General features: G+C 43.4%; 1 protein-coding gene across 1 annotated transcript in view; it reads left to right on the forward strand.

Annotated features, from left to right (window-relative positions):
- Window positions 1-19,710, forward strand: part of SMAP2 (small ArfGAP2) — a 28,773-nt gene extending 9,063 nt beyond the window's left edge. The window contains exons 2-10 of the mRNA XM_015824687.1: window positions 7,779-7,912; window positions 9,169-9,254; window positions 10,255-10,333; window positions 11,370-11,450; window positions 12,051-12,129; window positions 14,311-14,405; window positions 15,575-15,740; window positions 17,364-17,674; window positions 19,335-19,710. Of these exons, the coding sequence (XP_015680173.1) occupies window positions 7,779-7,912; window positions 9,169-9,254; window positions 10,255-10,333; window positions 11,370-11,450; window positions 12,051-12,129; window positions 14,311-14,405; window positions 15,575-15,740; window positions 17,364-17,674; window positions 19,335-19,460 (1,157 nt within the window). The 3' untranslated portion in view covers window positions 19,461-19,710. The remainder of the gene's footprint in view (window positions 1-7,778; window positions 7,913-9,168; window positions 9,255-10,254; window positions 10,334-11,369; window positions 11,451-12,050; window positions 12,130-14,310; window positions 14,406-15,574; window positions 15,741-17,363; window positions 17,675-19,334) is intronic.
- Window positions 19,711-19,986: the final 276 nt, after the last annotated feature.

Here is a 19,986-nt window from a genome sequence, read left to right on the forward strand (position 1 = left end):
CAGTGAGTTCCTCACCCTGCTGCAGTGCTCAAGGCTGAGGGAAAGAAATTGGCCTGCCCTAACTTGCTGTATTGTAATAAGTTATTTAATGGCAAATGTACCGGATGCCCTATATCAGAAGCAGACTTCCCTCTCTGTAGGAAACCTCTGGATACAGGTAGTCCTCAACTTACAACCATACATTTAGTCACTGTTCAAAATTACAACGGCACTGAAAAAGGCGACATAGCTGGTCCCCGCAACTCACAACTGGTCCTCGCACTTAAGACCGTTGCAGCATCCCCACAGGCGAAATTCAGAACAAAATGTGGGCACTTGGCAACCGGCCTGTGTTTATAACAGCTGCAGTATCTGGGTCCGTGGGATTGTCATCTGCGACCTTCCCAGCTGGCTTCCAACAATGTGGGAAGCCAGATTGGCTTAACAACTGCAGTGATTCACTTAACAACTCCGGCGATTTGCTTCACAACCCTGGCAAAAAAAAAAAATGTCACAAAATTGGGCACAACTCATTTAACAACCGCAGTTGCAAGTCTGGTCTCGGTTGTGGTTGTAAGCTGAGGACAACCTGTGGTGTGCTTTGGGCTATGTTGTAGAGGCAAAGGCTGAGTGGGGGGGCATAACAAAAACTGGGGACACACACTTTTGTCTGTCGCCCATCGGCCTCCCATAGGCTGACCAGGAAATAAATTTCACCTTCGTTTAGATCAGAGATGTCAAACTCGTGACGCCACGAGACGTTGCGCAATGTATCGGGACGGTTTTGCCATTGCCGGCAATGGGGTGGGTGTGGCTTCCGGATGACGCGTCCGGCCCGGGGGGGTCGGCAGTTTGACACCCTTGGTTTAGATTGTCTGTTAAAACAGAATCTTGCACGTCTGGTTGGGCTATATATCTCCTTCCTCTTTTGCTCTCCGAGGTGAATCATGAAGGCCTCTGCCCCAATACTAGTCCACTTCTCAAGACTTAAGCAATGTGCATGTGATGAAATATTGTGAGGAGTTGGAAATATTGTGAGGAGGGAGGGGCTGCATTCCAGAGGAGTAAGAGGCAACTCAGCCCAGATATTACCTGCGAGGGAAAATAATAGTTCCTGATAGTTCTCGGAATATGCTGTGGATGCAGATACTAGAGTGATAGATATTCTGGCAAGATTTTGTCTCTAGGTGTTACACCACAAAAAAACCCCAGCTTGCAAGAATCACCTCTCTGACCGTTCTTGCGTATTTCCGTCAAGGTCATCTTCCTGACTGGTTCCCTCCCTCCCGCGCTCCTTTCCTTCCTCTTTCTGATCTCCCCACCCCCACTCTGGAACAGGCTGCAGGAAAAGGGAAAAGGTAGACCTGAATATATCTCGCAGGGTACTGCCAATTAGGCTGAGAAAAACCCAGCTGGGAAAATGAGTAATTCTTGGATTGCAAATTGTCCGTCCTCTGTGTATGTGTGTGTGTGTATGTATACACCTTTGTTGTTGTTAGTTGCGAAGTCGTGTCTGACCCATTGTGACCCCATGGACAACGTTCCTCCAGGCCTTCCTGTCCTCTACCATCATCTGGAGTCCATTGAAGCTCACGCCTCCTGCTTCAGTGACTCCATCCAGCCACCTCCTTCTCTGTCGTCCCCTTCTTCTTCTTCTCTTGCCCTCCATCTTTCCCAGCATCAGGTTCTTCTCCAGTGAGTCCTTCCTTCTCATTAGGTGGCCAAAGTACTTGAGTTTCAGCTTCAGGATCTGGCCTTCTAAAGAGCAGTCAGGGTTGATTTCTTCTAGGACTGACTGGTTGGATCGCCTTGCAGTCCAGGGGACTCACAGGAATCTTCTCCAGCACCAGAGTTCAAAGGCCTCCATTCTTTGGCGCTCAGCCTTTCTTAGGGTCCAACTTTCACAGCCATTCATTGCAACTAGGAAAACCATGGCCTTGACTATACGTACTTCTTCAAATATTGGAACTCCTCAAATATTCAAATATTGAAGCCGCTCAAATATTCTTACAAAAATTATTCCGTAACAATAACTAGAACTCCAAATTTGCAAAGTGTCTAGAAACAGGGTTTTTCTTCTTCCATTCAGTCATGTCCGATTCTCAAACACTGTTTGGACAAATCCCTGCAGTTTTCTAGAACTAGTTTTCTAGAACTAGTTTTCTAGAACTAAAATTCACAGTCTCCCAGTTTCTAGCCTGAAGTCTTAATCCCTGGACCAAACTGGCTGTCTGGAAACAATCGTAGAAGTTCAACTAATTCCAAACATTGTCCATGTGTTTTAAATACCGTACTGGTGAAAATCAAGACTTTTTTTTTTAACCACCTAGAGGCCAGCAGACTTAAATTGTCTAGAGATGGACAATGGCATTTCTTACATTTTTTTTTTTTTTTACGCCGGGTTCATGTCACAAGCACCTGTGTTGAATTATAAAATCAAAGCCTGCCGGTTTGTGTATAAGACAGGCAGCTTTTGCTACAGAAAACCCAACTTTCAGTTTATTTATTTTTTTTAACAATGCAATGACTTCTGGTTGCTATGGGAACCGCCTTGTAAAATGCATTTGGGAGATGTCAGAACGCCTTCATGGAACCCACATGCCGATCTAAAGCGGGAATGCCATTTTCTCTTGGAACAGAATCTGCCTGGGATTTTAGCAGAGACTAAATTGACAGAATCTGGACTACTACTGGCAGAAAGAAGGCTGGGTTTTCATAAATACAGTGCAAATAAATTGGCTTTTAGCAGACTCATGGACAGGTCAGGCTCTCCCATTTATAATGAGAGAGGGTGAAATAAATGCTGTGCCGTTTGGCTGCAGCCAGAGGACCTCGGATTTCTGGATGACTTTTTTGTATTAACTATTCCTCTTTGCAGACTCATTGTGGCATTTCATGTTGTCCCTCAACTATCTTTTATCATCCCAGCAATTCAGGGTAGTGGGATGGCCTGGGAACCTGGTCTCCTTCAGATGTAGTAGACTGCAAGTCCTAGAATTATTCCCCAAATCCAGACTCAGAAGGCTGCAAGACGTCTTGCAGGCTGAGAAAGGCGGCTAAGAAATGTTTACTAAATGAACTGTTGTAAGTCAAGGACTACCTGCGTATGGCTGTAAGTGAGCTTTCTTCCTTCAGCTAAAATCATAAGCAGATGCCAAAATAATTTCCCGAAAGGATGAGGATGATGAACAAGAAGTAGATCTAATAAAGCGGTTCTCAACCTATGGGTCGTGACCCCATTTGGGGTCGATCGACCATTTCACGGGGGTCGCCAAGCAAGGCTGTCTCCGCCATTTTTTCCCCCTTTTCCGGCGGATGCCTTACCTCCCTTGAGCTGGGCCAGCTGGTGGTCGGCCTGCTCCGTCTCTGCCGCTTGCCAGCTACGCCTCGGCCGGCGCAGGGGGCGGAACCACGCATGTGCGGCGCTCCCGGGCAGGGAAAGTCCTCGACTTACGACCGGTTGGGTAGTCCTCGACTTACGACCGGTTTAGTCCTCGACTTACGACCGGTTTAGTCCTCGACTTACGATCGGTTTAGTCCTCGACTTACGACCAGCTTAGTCCTCGACTTACGGCCGGTTGGGGGTCGGGGCATTAAAAAGGTTGAGAACCACTGATCTAATAGATGAGAATATTTGTAGCTCAAGTTTGACCTGGGGGGGGGGGGTCCTTGGTGTTCTCTGAGCTTGGTGGCTTTCTTTCAGATGTGAAACACTTTTTATCCATCATGTCATCATACATTTTCTTGTTTCTTATCACCCATGCGTGTATGCAGTGCTTTTTTTGTAAAACAAAAAGGTGCCGGAACTCACACACGTCATACAACCCGCCTTGCCTACGCTACAAGGTTCCATCCAAAAAAGGTGCCGGAAATCCGTTCTGGGCGTTCTATGAGAAAAAAAAGCCCTGCATGTATGTATTTTATAGGTGGTGCCCAACTCCCAGACAATTCTGTATGGCTCACAATTTAGCATATAATGAATCCTGAAAGTCATAAAACACTTAAATAATAACACAATACAAAATGAACATAACAAGATGGAAGTCCAGGCCCTCGCCAGCAAAATAAAATAAAATTCTGCAAAGCGCATGACAGAAGGGCCGCTACTTGACAAAGCATGAATTTCTCGAACAGTGTTTTTCAACCGTGGCGGCTTGAAGAATTCCCAGAATTCCCCGGCCAACAGAGTTGGGAGTCAAGGTCCATATCTCCTTTAAGCTAAGCCCAGTCAATTATGAGACACGCTACTCTAGAACCTGATTTTCCTGCAGCAATGTCCCTGGGTCACCTCTAAACCTCACAGGCATTTGGAGAAAATAAAAGCAATGTGTGGCTGCAATGCAGAAATTTATTTGGAACTATCCTGGATTGTCTCCCCCCCCCACCCCCATCAAAAAAAAAAAAAAGACAAATGGAAGATGGGCTGGGAGGACCATATTAAGACTGTCTTGAGATATGCTGTCACGGTGGGACTTTGTGACAGGTGCATCCCCCCCCCTCCAGCACTGCAATCTACATTGTTCCTCAAGAGTTTTGGTCTGACTTTGCAAAGTGCTGGGTAGAAGCACTTAAAGCAGGAGAGAATACGCGCATAACGGCATGTTGCAGGCATGCAAAGCTGATTTAACCATGCTGCAAGATCTGTGCATAGGGGGGGGGGAATGTTGGCACCCAGCCTGAAATTCCTCACTGAAATGTCATAAATCCAGTCTGCTAAAATATAGGTGGGGGGGGGGGAAAGGGCAGATATTTAAGTTTGGGAAGGAGCAAGTATCGTAGTTTAAAAGTGTCGGCAGGTGTGCCCGCATCAGAGTTTAATCTCTCTGGCTAATCTTTCAATTGTAAAATCTGAAAGGTACCATCCTCCTTCTGATTCCTGGCTGGCTCTTGAAGCTGGAAGTACAACTTCAGCGTGTTAAATTGTGAGTTTCTCTTTTCTTCTTGGTTCCTTTGACCTGCCAGGTCTGATGTGAGAGTTCTCGGGAGTGGGATCCGCTTTCAGCTTTTCCCTTTTTTGGCACTTCCTCTCTGCCGCTCTGCAGTTGGATTGACACTGTCGGATGATCCCTGAAGAGCAGCTCTTTGAAAGAGGCAGAAGCCACAACGGTGGTGTGTGAGATAAGATTACAAAAACAGAGAAGTGACTCTGGCACTGACAACCTCTCCTACACTGCAGGTCTTCTCCTCTGACATTTGCATTCATGGTGCTTCGTAGATGATGTAATCCTTACTCCGGTCCTGCCAGTCTTGTTCATACAGCTAAGTCAGGCCTGGAAATTCCACAATTGGCCAATTCCGGCAATTCACCTTAAGCTGCCATTGGGCACTGCAGCCTTCTCCAAACTGACTCATTTGGCCTTCAGACTTGTTTCTAGCCCATGGGAAGAGCGCCCTGAAGTAGCTGTTTTCAAGGTCTAATATGCCATCAGATCTTCTGTCTCTGATTTCTGAGCATTCACAGCTTCTGGAGGCAGGTTGTTCCACTGATTAATTGTTCTAACTGTCAGGAAGTTTCTCTTTAGTTCTAGGTTGCTTCTCTCTTTGGATGGAAACTAATCAAAGAGAGAAGCAACCTAGAACTAAGGAGAAACTTCCTGACAGTTAGAACAATTAACCAGTGGAACAACCTGCCTCCAGAAGCGGTGAATGCTCCAACACTGGAAGTTTTTAAGAAGAGACTGGACAGCCATTTGTCCGAAATGGTATAGGGTTTCCTGCCTGAGCAGGGGGTTGGATGAGATGACCTCCAAGGTCCCTTCCAATATTACTATTGTTGTTGTTGTTATTTGAATCTCGCTTGTTTGAATGCGTCATATTCTTAACTAGATTCCTCTCCTTGGAGCTTTCTGCGGGTATGAGGGCTCCAACTCTCAGAATTTTAAGCGAGGTTTTTCCAAACTGAAGCACAGCAAAGAATTTCAGTGACATTTACACCCGAGTTTGGCACGGAGAAATTCTGGATCCTCTGCTTCTTATTCACCCACTCCTGCAAGTACGACGGTTCCCTTGTGGACTTGAAGAACTGATTCCAGGCCTTCAAGAACTTGGCAGCCCCAAAAAGCCTCAGCAAAAGCTGCATTGTATCTTGTGGCTGCTGCCCATATTCAAGGCCAACAATGGAATGTTCTGTGTCAGGGCCATTCGAAGCAAAAGCAATGGCACCTCGTGGCTTCATGTAGTTATTTCTTTCCATCTGCACTGCTGTTCTTTACTGGTGTGCAAGGAAGAACACCAGTAACAAATCTGGTTTTCCTTCCTCTGTGCCCTGAAATTCCAAATTTGCAAGAGTGTGGTGAGAGTGCAAGCAAAGAGCATTCATCTGCCTGCAGTCTGCATTGGCACACTCTTTTTCAGCCTCTCACCCAGCTGGAAAAACTCCACTTAAGTATGAAAAGGATAATAGTCTTCTGGGTGTCATCCTGTGCCCACCTTTTGACATTTGTAAAACAGTCAGCCATTTAAATAAGACTTCTAATTTTGCCTCTGTTGAATGATGCCTTTCCTTGTTCAAATAAACTGAAGCTTTGAATGTCATGCCTTAAATAACAGATTAATTAACGTTGGCACACGTTAGCGATGATCTATTCACGAGCAGATTTTGGACTCAGTATTGAAAAAGACAATAAGCAGGTGTAGTTTTTTCCCCCCTCTTTCTTGTTCTTGATCCACCCCTGCTTTACAACAGTATCATAGGTAGATTGTTTCTCCATCCTTTCTTTTTTTTTGGGGGGGGGGTTATTTTGTTTTATTTAAGCAACTTGGTTTCTTTGCTAATGCTGATAGCTTGACGATTCAGAAAGAGGTTGTTTTTTTTCAGAGAATGCCAATCACTGGCAAACGATTTATAAACTTAGCAGGATTCATCATCCACAAATCGTGGTTATTTTGAACAACTTGCAAAGTTACCAACATATCACATGTACTGAATGTATGTATCATTTGTTTCTGTACCCTCTAAAAAGACATGATTCCCCCCCCTGTTAATAAATGTTTTTGCTTTGCTTGAATTTCTTTTTTTTTAATAAAATTTTTATTGATTTTTTCCTTCATTCAATAGTACTTGTTCAACAAACGTGTTGTCTGAGTTTTACATTCACTAATACAGATTTAATCCCTAATCCTTTATTCTTTTCTCTAGCCATCGATAAAATAAGTCCCAAGTTTGATAATATTCTGTTTCTTATTTTTCTTTCAACTTCAAAGTAAGCCTGACCATCTCCGCACATTCTAGTATTTTTTTTAATTATTTCTTCATCTGATAAGATTATGACTTTGTTTCTTGGCATGAATATTTAAAAACCACTTTGTACCGTAGCTGGAAGCTCCAGACTTTTTCGCTTATATAGTACAGGTAATCCGCAACTTAAGACGGTAATTAAACCTGGAATTATGGTTGTATGTCATGCATTAAGTGGGTGACCATATTATTGCAGAAGCCATTAAATGAATCACTGTGAGTGTTAAGTAAATGGGAATTTTTTTCCAGAAACCAAAAGTAAATGCCAGTTTCCAGATGAAAACATCATAAATTACAGTCACATCACCATGAGATGCTGCAAACAGCTGGAAATTCAGGCCAGTTGCTAAACACCCAAAATGGGATCATATGACCAGGGGAAGTGGCTGATGGGACTTCAAATCCTAGTCGTTAATGCCCCTGCAAATGTCCATCATAACTCCTAATGGTCGCTGAGCGGCCGGTTGTAAGTCAAGGACTACCTGTAGCAGTTTCTTGGAAGAGAGATCTTGCTAGCAGCTCACAGCCATTCTCATGACTATTTTCCCTTACACTTTTGCAGGGCCAAGATGGGCCTCGTGGAACATCGGTGTCTTCATTTGCATCCGCTGTGCGGGAATACACCGGAACCTGGGAGTTCATATCTCCCGAGTAAAATCTGTCAATCTGGACCAATGGACACAAGAACAAATACAGGTCAGTATAGATTTTTTGCCAGCAGCACAAGAGAAAAGTTATAGGGGTGTGTGTACTGTATGTGCAGTTTTAAAATTAGTGGAATGCTCTTCTGTCCTCAAATGCCCATTAGACAATACGAGTTGTAGAGAATTTAGTTGTCAACAGATGTGATATGCTAGTTTTCTCCCTTCAGAGTTTCCTCATTCCCCACAAAACCAATCTGGAGTAATCTGTATACACATTTAGTATTCTTCAAAAATTGTGTCCGATTTTCGGAGATTGCTTGGGCAGTATCTTGCAGCTCTCTTGTAAGGTTTTTCAGAAGCGATGTTGCCCTTGTCTCTTTCCTAGTCAATGTTTCTCAACCTTGCTTTAATATGTGTGGACTTCAACTCCCAGAATTCCCTAGCCACATATCTTAAAAGTTGTCAAGGTTGAGAAAGGCTGTTCCTGAGCCCACGGTCATCCAGCTAGCTTTATAAATGGGAGATCTCATGATCTCCCATTTTCTATGCCTGAATCATTAGGACATTAAAATATTAAAAATAATAAAATAAAATAAAATTGTAGTCTTATATCCCAGAAGTAACCCCAGGCCTTAATGTAAGCTATTTGACGAGTTTTTATTGTCTCCTCCATACCCAATCTCACATATCCTGTGATAGTTGGCATCTCTATTTCTGATCTCATTTTTCCTCATTTCTAAGGACTACATGAGTTGTGGAGAATCTAGTTGTCAGCTAACATTATATGCTAGTTTTCTACCTTCAGAGTTTCCTCATTCCCCACAAAACCAATCTGGAGTAATCTGTATACACATTTAGTAAGGAAACACATTGACAGGGCTCAGAAAGACCCCTTTCTTCACCATTCCTCTTAAGGTTCAGATAAGTTGATTCAGAATAAGCAACAATCGCTTCAGAAGGAGAGGGCTCTATTAGACCTGTCATTTTTATCAAATAAAAGCACCAGGATTGGTGAGGGAACATAACTGCTCCTTCCGGTAGATCCAAATGCAGTTTTCTGCTGAGCTGATAGAAACTGATAATGCATTTAACTATCAAGTCATCATAACCCTTGATACTGTGTAGGTTGATGTCCAAACACCATTCTAGAAATATTCTGGCGGACACTGATGCTTTGGTTGTCAGTTGTTCAAAAAAACAAAAACAAAAAAGCTTACTTCCTGAAGTTAATTCAAACAAATGAAACGAATGCAAGCAAAGCCTAATTAATTACACGACGTCACAGACATTTTCTATTTTACATTCCAGTGCATGCAAGAAATGGGAAATGGGAAAGCGAATCGCCTTTATGAGGGCTACCTGCCTGAGAACTTCAGACGACCCCAGACAGACCAGCATCCTTTCTCTGCCTGTTTTCCCCACAAGAAGATGGAAGCCTTTGAAAGGCTTAGCTTCACTGGTGGGAGTGTGGGAAGGGGATATCTCTACATCAATTTCTGCATGAACCCTTTTAGAGTCCGCAGCCTTTTTCAGAATTTTGGTGAGATTTCCCTGTTAGTGAGCATCTTCTGGAAAACCAAACCTCATAGGTCAACCCTGACTAGGGAGTGCAGTGTGCACTGTTCTCCTTCTAGTCTATGCACTCCTGGAGGTTGCATATTGCTTTTTGGCAACAGTATGAATGGGAATTGCTGTTGCCTTTATCTATGATGGGTTTTCCCCCCTCCGTTAAGTCAACACCACTGGGATTTGCTGGAGATAACTTTTAAAAGAGTTTTGTGTGGAACAAAAGGATGGCTCTAGATCCATGTTTTCAAACTTGGCAACTTTATGATGTGTGGGCTTCAACTTCCAGAATTCTCCAGCCAAGATGGCTGGCTGGGGACTTCTGGGAGCTGAAGTCCATACATCTTAATGTTGTGATGTTTGGCCGCTGCTCTATATGGAGGCAGGTAACTCATAAAACCAGCAATATCTATGCTGACAGGAGCAATTTATCTGCCCACGGCCACAGATTGATATCTATCGACAGTCCTAATCTATCCTATCCTATAATTTGTTGTCATGCTTTGCATATTAGAAACAAAACTACCATATTCTCTGGATTGGAGCACAACTGCAAATTTGCCGTTATCTTGGCTGCAAAATCCACAAAGACCGGTGGATGGCAGCAGAGGCTTAGAGTTTGCTATAACTTGTGTTGCAATCTAATGGCAGTCCAGATTTTACATTTATCAGTGAAAACTACATGTCTCCAACCCACCCCCCACCCCACCAGTTCTGGTTAGCTAACTTCAGCCTCCTGATGGTTGTCTCCAACGTTATTGTAGCATTTAATTTGGTAGCGAAACTATCTGCTCTTGGCTTATTCATCCTTATCCAGCTTCCTTCCAGAGCAGTGGAGAGCTTTATCAGAGACAAATATGAAAAGAAGAAGTACATGGACAGAAGCCTCGACGTCAACATGTTACGGGTTGGTTGGTTCTAAATGCATAAATGCTTGCTCTTTTGCTTCCATCCAGAATTTTGACCAGCAGGAGCTGTCTTGAGATGGGGTGAACAATTTTATTCTCTGAAGGATCCCATTATTTCAAGGTCATGTGGGAGGGGATATAGGAAATAGTGAATGGGGCAGAGCCCATAATAGGTAAAAAAAAAAAAACCCATATCTCTCTGTTTTATCTTTGAGTATGATATCATCACTTTCTTCTACGAAGTTTGGTGTGGAAAAGAGAAATCTGAACTGCTTACTGTACAGAGAAGAAACAAATTAGACTGAAGCAATCAGAAAAGAGCTCTTTGGATGGATGGATGGATGGATGGATGGATGGATGGATGGATGGATGGATGGATGGATGATGGAGAGAGAGAGAGGGAGAGAGAGAAAGAAAGAAAGAAAGAAAGAGAGAAAGAAAAAAAGGAAGGAAAGAAAGAAAGAGAAAGAGAGAGAGAAAAAAGAAAGAAAGAAAGAAAGAAAGAAAGAAAGAAAGAAAGAAAGAAAGAAAGAAAGAAAGAAAGAAAAAGAAAGAAAGAAAGAAAAAGAAAGAAAGAAAGAAAGAAATCTACCAGGTTAATGAAAGGCCTGGCAATGCATTTTCATGAGATTTGTCTGGTTTTAACTTTGATCACTGGTGGTGGGAGGAGTTTAACATATTCTGAAAAACCAGTCCTTTTGGTTAATTTAGGGTTTAGGGCGGTGTTTCTTAACCATAGCAATTTTAAAATCTGTGCACTTCAGTTCCCAGAATTCTGGGAGTCCATGGACTTTAAAATTACCAAGTTTGAGAAACGCTGGTTGAAAGTATTATGCGAACCCCCCAAAATGGGTCAGTCCAAATTAAAAGACTTGTGTAAACAGCAGCACTGTTAGGTTGGGAGAAAGGAAGTGTTTTGCCCTGACTATTCCTTGAAGTTGAGCAGTGAAAGTTTCCTCTTTGACCCAGAGGGAAAATTATTCCACTGAACTAATTGGTTTGCCTTCTCACCGTTCTGCGTGTTTTTGCTCATAGAGAGAAAAGGATGAAAAATGGAAGAAGGAAGCAGCTACTGGGAAAAAAATGGAGCCAGTTGTCTTTGAGAAAGTCAAACTGGTAAGGTGGCTATGGTTATTTCTGGCTTCCTTCTGGTGTCTTGTGGGGAGGGAAGGGGGCTGGAGGTATTCAGTAAGAGATTGCTAACAATGCTAGCAGTTGTCCCTGCATGAGTTGCTAACGTCCACAGAATAATCTAAGGCGGTGTTTCTCAGCCTTGGCAGCCTGAAGATGGGTGGACTTCAACTCACAGAATTCCCTGGTTCCACATATGCTGGCAGGATAATTCTGGGAATTGAAGTCCATCCATCTTCAAGTTGCCAAAGTTGAGAAAGTCTAGGGCAGGGGTAGGCAACCTTGGCTCTTTTATGACTCGTGGACTTCAACTCCCAGAATTCCTGAGCCAGCTGTGCTGGCTCAGGAATTCTGGGAGTTGAAGTCCACGAGTCATAAAAGAGCCAAGGTTGCCTACCCCTGGTCTAGGGAGACTAAGCCCAACTATCTTAGTTGGCTGGCTGAATCATTGGGACGGGCCTTAGAATAAGTTTCAAAATCCACGAGCATTTCTGGAAACATTTCCTGAAGATTACAAAAATGAGAAACTTGCTTCTTTTCATGGAATATGCATCAAAGCATTTTGGTGGTTTCTGCTTCCTTCAGCCTCAGAAGAAAGAAGAGGCTCAAATGACAAAACCCCTTTCCAGACCCTCAGAGCCAGTCATAGACCTGCTGGAACTCGGTAAGAGCACTGCTGACACCCTCCTTTCTTTTCAAAATATTTATTGCGTGGTTGCTGAATAAATAGTAAGCCGTCCTTTTTTCCATTTGGAGGAGGAGAGCTAATCCATCACCTGTGAAGAGTCGAAGGACCAAAATACTGGGTGTGATTTCACTGTTCCCTGCTAAATCAGTTATTTGTGTTTCTAGAACACGGAGGTTTATCACGGAGGTCACTCAGAACAAATAATTGTGTATTGTGTAGCAAGATCTGTTCAGTTACGATAGATGCAGGGAAATGTTGGCCCTAATTTTATATTGGAGGAAAAGGAGGCCCAGAATTACAATTAGCCCTCAACCAACAACCATCATTAAACCTGGAATTAACAGTTGTACGTTGTTGTGGTCTTTGAGAAAGCCACACCATGACCGTGCCAAGTTTTATGACCATTTTTGCAGCGGTTATGAAGTGCACATGGGGTTTCTTAATTGACTCTGTTTTATCCAATGAGAGAGTTTTGCCAGAACCAGAAGTAAACACCAGGAATTGGCAAAAAAAGTAAAATATATATATATTAAAAAATCACGGTCATATGGACGCTGCAGATGGTCGTAAAGGTGAGCCGGTTGCAAAGTCCCCAAAATGCAGTGAAGTGACCAAGAGGGTGTAACTTTGAAATTGGGTCATAAGTATCTTTTGGGTGGTCCACTGTAACTTTAAATGGTCACCAAGCCACCGGTTGTTAAGTGAGGACTACCTGTACTCCTGCCAACATCCCAGAATGCTTTGCAGTAAATTAGACTTCCATGATTCGGCTCAGGGATTTCTTCAATTAGTGGATCAGGTTAGTCCAAGGTTGCAGCTTAAAATGAGAGGGGAGATAAATTTCCACAACGTCTTTTTTGCCACCAGTCCCACTGAAAATGCAGTGCTATAACATTTTCAGAACAAAAACATCGCAAATAGCAGTCCTGACTTTCCTAGCCTGAAGTTGCATAGCACACCAGTGGCAGAAGATGCACGTGGGCTGGAAAGCTTTTCATTTCCTCTTTCATCAGAGACAGCTCGTCAACAGTTGCGTTTTGAGGGCTGAGCCAATCACTATTTCCTGTACAAAGGAAACATGGTAAAAGATTGAGACTGAAAAGGGGAAATAGGCCTCCAGAATGATTGCCGTTAAAGGCCAGTAACAGCTTAGCTGGTGTGAAAAGGGCAGAGGTAAGGGATAATCTGTACCTTATAGCTTAAGAGCTGAATTCTGCATATAAAACTGAAAATGAGCAAATTCCACTCCTGCATCGGGGCACATCCATGCACATGTGATGGTGGCAATGGTCTAGCTGTATAGGAATCTTGTCTTTTCCACCAAACCCAAAACAGCTTGCCAGGTGTGATGGTGATGGCTGCCAAGTCACACTTGTAGGATGGATGAACTCTCAAAAACAGGAGTTGGGTCTGAACAAGTATTCAGGGGAAGAATGATGAGACTTCATACTACTCAGTTACAGCTTCTTGTCCTCCATACCAGTAGCACAGGCAAAGAAATGTAAAACAGGAATATAGCATAGCAATTTATACAGCTTGAAGAGAATCAATGTGATCTATTAACAGTAGAGTGCATACAGCCCGCTATGGGGGAGAAGTTGGGGTTGGGGAGAGAAGCAGACCCTAAAACTGAAAAGTTAGATCTTTCTCTGCTGTCCAGATCTACCCTAGCAGCTACCTGTTGATTTCCACAAGATTTGAGGACCATCCAATATAGAAGGCCAAGACATCCATCCTGTGATGGATAAACGATTGGGGGGGGGGATCTTAGCAATCACACCACAGCTTCTCAGGGGGAAGGCAGCACATTCCAAAGAGAGGCCCAAGACAAGAGACTGCATATTCCTGAACTGGATGGTGAGGTAAGGAAAAGGTCCAGGGTAGCCACAGCCTAGAATCTCCCAGGGTTATATCTATTTGGTTAGAAGGTTATATAGCTTTAGTCTGGCAAGATTTTGTCTATTAGATATAAGCAAAGAAAGAACTCACAATGGTTTGGACCTCACAGTATCCTCTTTGGGCTTACCAAACTTAGCCTTTGACTCTCTGGGTGTTGCAATCCAACACATTGGAGGGTACTAATTTGGGGAAGGTGATCCCTTGGGTGATCTCAAGAAGCCAGCTGATACTACCTCCCCTGCCCTCCGTTTCTCCCAGATGTTCCTGTTTCAGCTGCCCTCCCCAATGGAAGAGCCAGCAGTTGTTTGGAGAAAGAGTTGGACCTATTTGGATCCCTGGGCACTGAGAGAAAGGTGAGAAAGTTATATTAATGGTGAGAGGCCTCACCCCAACCTATCTCACAGGAAAAAAATAGGTCTAAAACTACGCTTAGATACAAGCAAATGCATGATTAAAAAAAAGTAAAGAGTTCTAAATTTTAATTGAAATGTTCAGTAAGATGCAAGTCATGCTTAATCTTTCAGTCAACGAGATAAGATAAGATGATAAGATAAGATAAGATAACCTTTATTGTCATTTTTATACTGTGGGCACAATGGCACACATCAAAAATGAAATTTAGTTGCCTGCTCTCAAAGTGAAACACATACATGACGCACACCTAAACATACTATGTACAACATACAGTATGTATAGACCCACATCCCTTCATGTACGTAGCAAATAAATATTAAATACTGTCCATCTTGAATATATAACGGAAGGAGGAAGCTTGAGAGTTCACAAGGTTAATGCTGTTTGGAATGAAACTATGGCTGAATCTGGATGTTCTGCTTCGGATACCACGAAGCCCCCCCCCCCAGAAGGTAACAAGGAAAACAGGTTGTGAAGAGGATGTGTAGTGTCCCAGATGATCTCATGGACCTGCTCAAGCAACGCTTCTGTGCCATGTCCTGGATGGGAGGGAGGGAGGGAGCTGCCAATGATCTTTTCGGCCATCCTCACCACTCTCTGCACCGCCTTCCTGTCTGAAGCAGGGATGCTTCCAAACCAGACTGTGAAAGTGGTCAGGACAGGGGAAGGAAGATGTGCTTTTCTCATGCGACGCAGAAAATGCAGATCTTCATTACACATTAGATCCAGCAGCCAAGCTTACAGATCATTGTGTAAAATAGGTCAGTATGAAGAAGATACGCTTCTTCATTTTCGATTTAGCAAGACGTGAACACGTTCTTTATTTACTGTGATTGTAGAACATTCTTAGCTATTTTTCCTTCTTGATCCCTTGAGTCTGTGCTTACCTGTCTCTCATTGGGTTGATTCCTATCGACTTGGCTTTCTCTCCCGTTTGAGAGTCAGGAGATAAAGACTTGCCTCTCTTGCAGAATTCTTCTAAGGTGGAAAATTAGTTCATGCAGTACTTTGAAAAATGGAAAACCTGAACTGGAACCTTTAGGAAAATTGCTGCGTCAGTTCTCTGGCCTCCACCTTTGGAAATAAGCACAGTGTATTCTCTCACCAGGTTGCTGGCTCAATGCCCACATCTGGAAGTGCTGGATCTGTTCCTGAAAAACTGAACCTGTTCCCTGAGCCTGACAGCCAGGCCGAGGAGACGGGGAAGAAGCAGCTCTCCAAGGACTCCATCCTCTCTTTATATGGCTCCCATACGCCACAGATCCCTGCACAAGGTTTGCACCCCCACCTAGCTTGGCAGACACACCTGGTGGGCTTTTTATACTCAGGAATGGATTCATAATACAGGTAGACTGTAAGGACCCACCCCACTTTACATCTTAAGAAGACAGAACTCTTGGAATGTCTCTTCCAACAGGCATCTTTATTAAGAGAAGATGGTTGCAGGTGTTCTAGACAGGATCTGGGGAATTCTCTCCCACCCTTCAATGTTTTAAAGTGTTCCCAAGCAGCCCCCACCCCACAGTTCTTCCAGGCGACGATCACTCATCCTCTCTTTTCCCAGATCCCAGGCGTTGCATTGTTCCACCCCTTTTCCCTCACTGCCGGCAAAAGGGAGACTTCAGAGAGAGTAGATGAAAGGTGATGGCCATATTGTTATGGTCAGTCCTCTTGATGAGAATCAACATCCAGTCCTTTGTAGTTTAGTGAAGGAAGTGAGAGCCATAAAACCCCCTTCCTTATCCTCCTTCCTTTTCGTAGGATGACAGAATCCAGAGAGAGTAAGAAATGGGTTTTTATCAGAGTAGGTAGCTAAAATGAAATATAATTGGATTCTGACATAGACCTTGAGGGATGACCACAGTTGAGTCCAAAATTTCCGTTGCTAAGTGAGACTGCGGTTAAGTAGGTTTTGTCCCATTTTATGACCTTCCTTGCCACACTTGTTAAGTGACTCACTGCAGTTGTTGTTCCCTTAGTAACCCGGTTGTTAAGTGAATCCAGCTTCCCCATTGAATTTGCTTGTCAGGTCACAAAAAGGGATCACCTGATCCCGGGACACTGCAGCCGTCATAAATTCAAATGGTTGCCAAGCATTCAGATGTTGATCATGTGACCCTTTAATGGTCGTAAGTATGAAAAAATGGTCGTACGTTACTGTTTTCAGGGCCATTGTACAGCTGTGGCCAAAACTGTGGGAACCTTTTGGGAAAAGTGTACAGTAGAAATGCCACCTTTGGTTAAGTTTCCACCCATTTTTCTTCCAATTTCTTTATAACTGTAGCCTTGTTCACTTAATAATACTTTTTACATCGCTTTCTGGGCAATCAGTCAACTCTGCACCATTACTTTAATTTTATTATGTTTTACAAGCTCACTAAATGAAAGAACACAAAAAAACCCCAACCGACTTGATAGCCGTCACACAACACACTGACAAATGTCCTCTCAGCTTCAATACGTGACATCAATCACTGAATCCTACTGTGATATGATTGGCTCATTGGCAAAACAAGATGACACCTGATTGGCTCTTTAAACATTCGTGCTCATTGGCTACCATCAGATGAAGGAAAGCTACCTGAGATCAACCTAAGCAAGTTGTGCTTCCTTTTTCTGGTTATTTGGCTATAACTTTGCATAGAATACAGTACAGATAACTGAACAAACTATGTTGCATTATATTCTTGATTAAATTATCTTTCCATTAATATATAATTTTATGGTACTACTCCCCCCCAAAAGTGGTGTTATTAGCCATCAAACCTCAAAAACACACTTTTCCCAAAAGGTTTCCACAATTTTGGCCAGTACTGTGGAGGAGGTAGCTTAAGAGAACGTTTACGGCAGACGGTGGCATCTTCATTTGCATCTCTCCCTTCTTGACATCTCTATAGGAGCCGTGTTCCTAGCGCCAACCCAAATGGGCTACCCAGCCGCCTATCCCAATTTCCCAGGCATGGCACCACCGAGTGGCATGATGGCACCACCAGTGGGGGTGATGGCGCAGCCAGGAGCGGCAGCAGGCATGACAGCACCTATGGCGATCCCAGCAGGTTATGTAGGGGGCATGCAGACCGCAGTAATTGGGGTCCCCAATGGGATGATGGCAACACAGCAAGCTGGGTACATGCCTGGCATGGCACCTGTCCCACCACCAATGTATGTTGTACAACCAGCTCACCAATTACAATGGAACCTCGCTCAGGTAAGAGCCAACAGTGAGAACTCAGTGAGGCCTCTTTCAAATCTTGGGGGCAAGGGAAAATGTGCACTTATAGATTACCGGTAGACAATCTCATGCCTGCCAACTCCACCTGGCTGGGCACTGAACTTGAAGATAGGGGTAGCGATATGCTTAAAAAATAGTGGTATCAAGTTGCTAGTCCTAATGTACACGTTTTTACCTTGCCCTTTATCTCAAAAGAGTTTGATCTGGTAGTCAACAATAAAGAGTGAAAATGATAGATGCTGAATGACCAGCAATCACCATAAAATGCTTTCCAAAGTTCTTTATAAGCCACTTTGAGACTCATTTGATGAAAAGATGAAATATTTTCTGAAGCCCTATCGTGTTTATATTCTCTGTGCATCAGCAGTTTTTCATGATGTAGCCCATAAGTGGAGTGAAATAAATCAACTTGATGGAAATAGAAAAATACACTATTCTTCCATTTCAAAAATCTTCCTGTAGTGTAGAGGATAATATGCAGATGAGCTTAATTTTAACACAATGCCTACAGGCACCAGTATTTCCATAGACGTCTTCTCTGATGTCCTCTAAATTTCACATCCTTAGAGCTACTTTTTTGTAGTGGCAACCATAGCACCTAAAATCTGCATTGCTGTTATGAGTTAAGAGTAGCCCAGTTTAAAGATGACCCATAGTTAAGAATGGAGCCCATTGTAGCAAAATTTGAATTAAATACACAGTGATTCAAGTTAGATATACAATGGTTCGAGTTCATTACACTGATTTATTTCATTAACCAATATTATTTACCCAGTATTATACCATTGTGGCTTACATACAAGTTTGACTCAAGGACAGACTTTAGGAATGGCATTCATTCTTTAATCATCCTAATATATATATAGTTATAACCCTCTCTCCTAAGTACCCTAAACCAAACTCCGATCAAATCTCAGTTCATTTCCAAAAAGAGCATTTCATCGCTCACTGGGATGTGAGGGAAGTCTAGTTTTCTGATAAATTGGTGACCTGGCACAAAATGTTATGTGAATACGTCAAAGCAGTACATGAAGTCAGTGCTTCCTATAATGGACACGTGGATGATTTGGATTAATTAGGATTCATTATGTATTTTTTTTCAAATCTTTTTCCACCTAAATTCTTTGTGGGAAGGGAGAACGTTTCTTCTGCACGTGTCTGGCTTTCTTTTAAGTTTACCCTTTTTAAGACAACTTCTACGTCCGTCAGCGTAAGCCTTGATGTTATCTTTATTCTTGAGTGCTGATAGGTATCAGATTCTCAATCCTTCTAGCACCTCATGCCTTGTAAATGTGTTTGGCTTCAGCTCCCATTAATCACAGCCAGCCATGTTCGTCAGCACTGTTTTACACCTCTTGTTGGCATGGAGGACCCACGTGGTAATTTCCAACATGATGTAGAAGCTTTTTCCTCCCATTAACAATTGTGCCATGCCTATCAAGGATAAGAACATGAGGTCTCTTCAAGCTTCTAAGCACCAGGATTGTCGCCAGGTGGCTGATCAGCTCCAATGCAGGGAGGGCACGAAAGGTGTCCCTGGGTATGGAAAGCCACTGGACACCTCTTCTGCGGCAGGTAAGCTTGAGCGATGGGTGTACGAAGAACTGACCTGACCCCTCCTTGCCTTCTCCTTCAGGTGACGCAGCAAATGGCAGGGATGAACTTCTGTGGCACAAACGGGGTGATGCGCTATGGACAGTCAATGGGCAGAGGGGGTGCCCCAGGAACCAATCAAGCCCTCAGTTCCCAGGTGTGGAAATAGCACCCCCCCCTCCAGATTTGGACCATTTTCTCGTTCATTTTTAGCTTCGGCTCTCTCGGGTTTTGTTTTCCCAGTTCTGTCTGAAGCATCAGTTATTCCCTGTTTTTACTTATACCTTGCTGCTGACTCTCAGACGGATATTCCTCTTGCGAACGGACATCCATTCTACCAATTTCCCGCCTCGCATTCAAAACACCGATGGAGTCTTCGCCACCTTGGCTCACCTCGTCCGTAGGCGAGCATTTTTTTTTTGAGGAGGGCGGACCAAAGATGGCAGCTGGCCCTTCCGGTAGATGTGACCGTCATTTTCAAAGCCTGTTCTGGGATTGCGAAAGGAGCGGTCACGATGGCTGGTGTGACCTCTGCGTCTTTCGTCGAGGCTGCTTCACCTCAAGGCACTTTGTATTTTAGGACTTTGGCACCAAATACTCTTTGTTTTTTTTTATTCCACCAATACATTCCATGATTTTTTTGTGGGTGTTTTTCCAAAACTTACTTCATGAGCTTGAAATGCGTTGTCCCCTGG

Source organism: Protobothrops mucrosquamatus, unplaced genomic scaffold (assembly GCF_001527695.2).
Source record: "Protobothrops mucrosquamatus isolate PMUCROS unplaced genomic scaffold, P.Mucros_1.0 scaffold2323, whole genome shotgun sequence".
In the NCBI taxonomy this organism is placed as follows: domain Eukaryota; kingdom Metazoa; phylum Chordata; class Lepidosauria; order Squamata; family Viperidae; genus Protobothrops; species Protobothrops mucrosquamatus.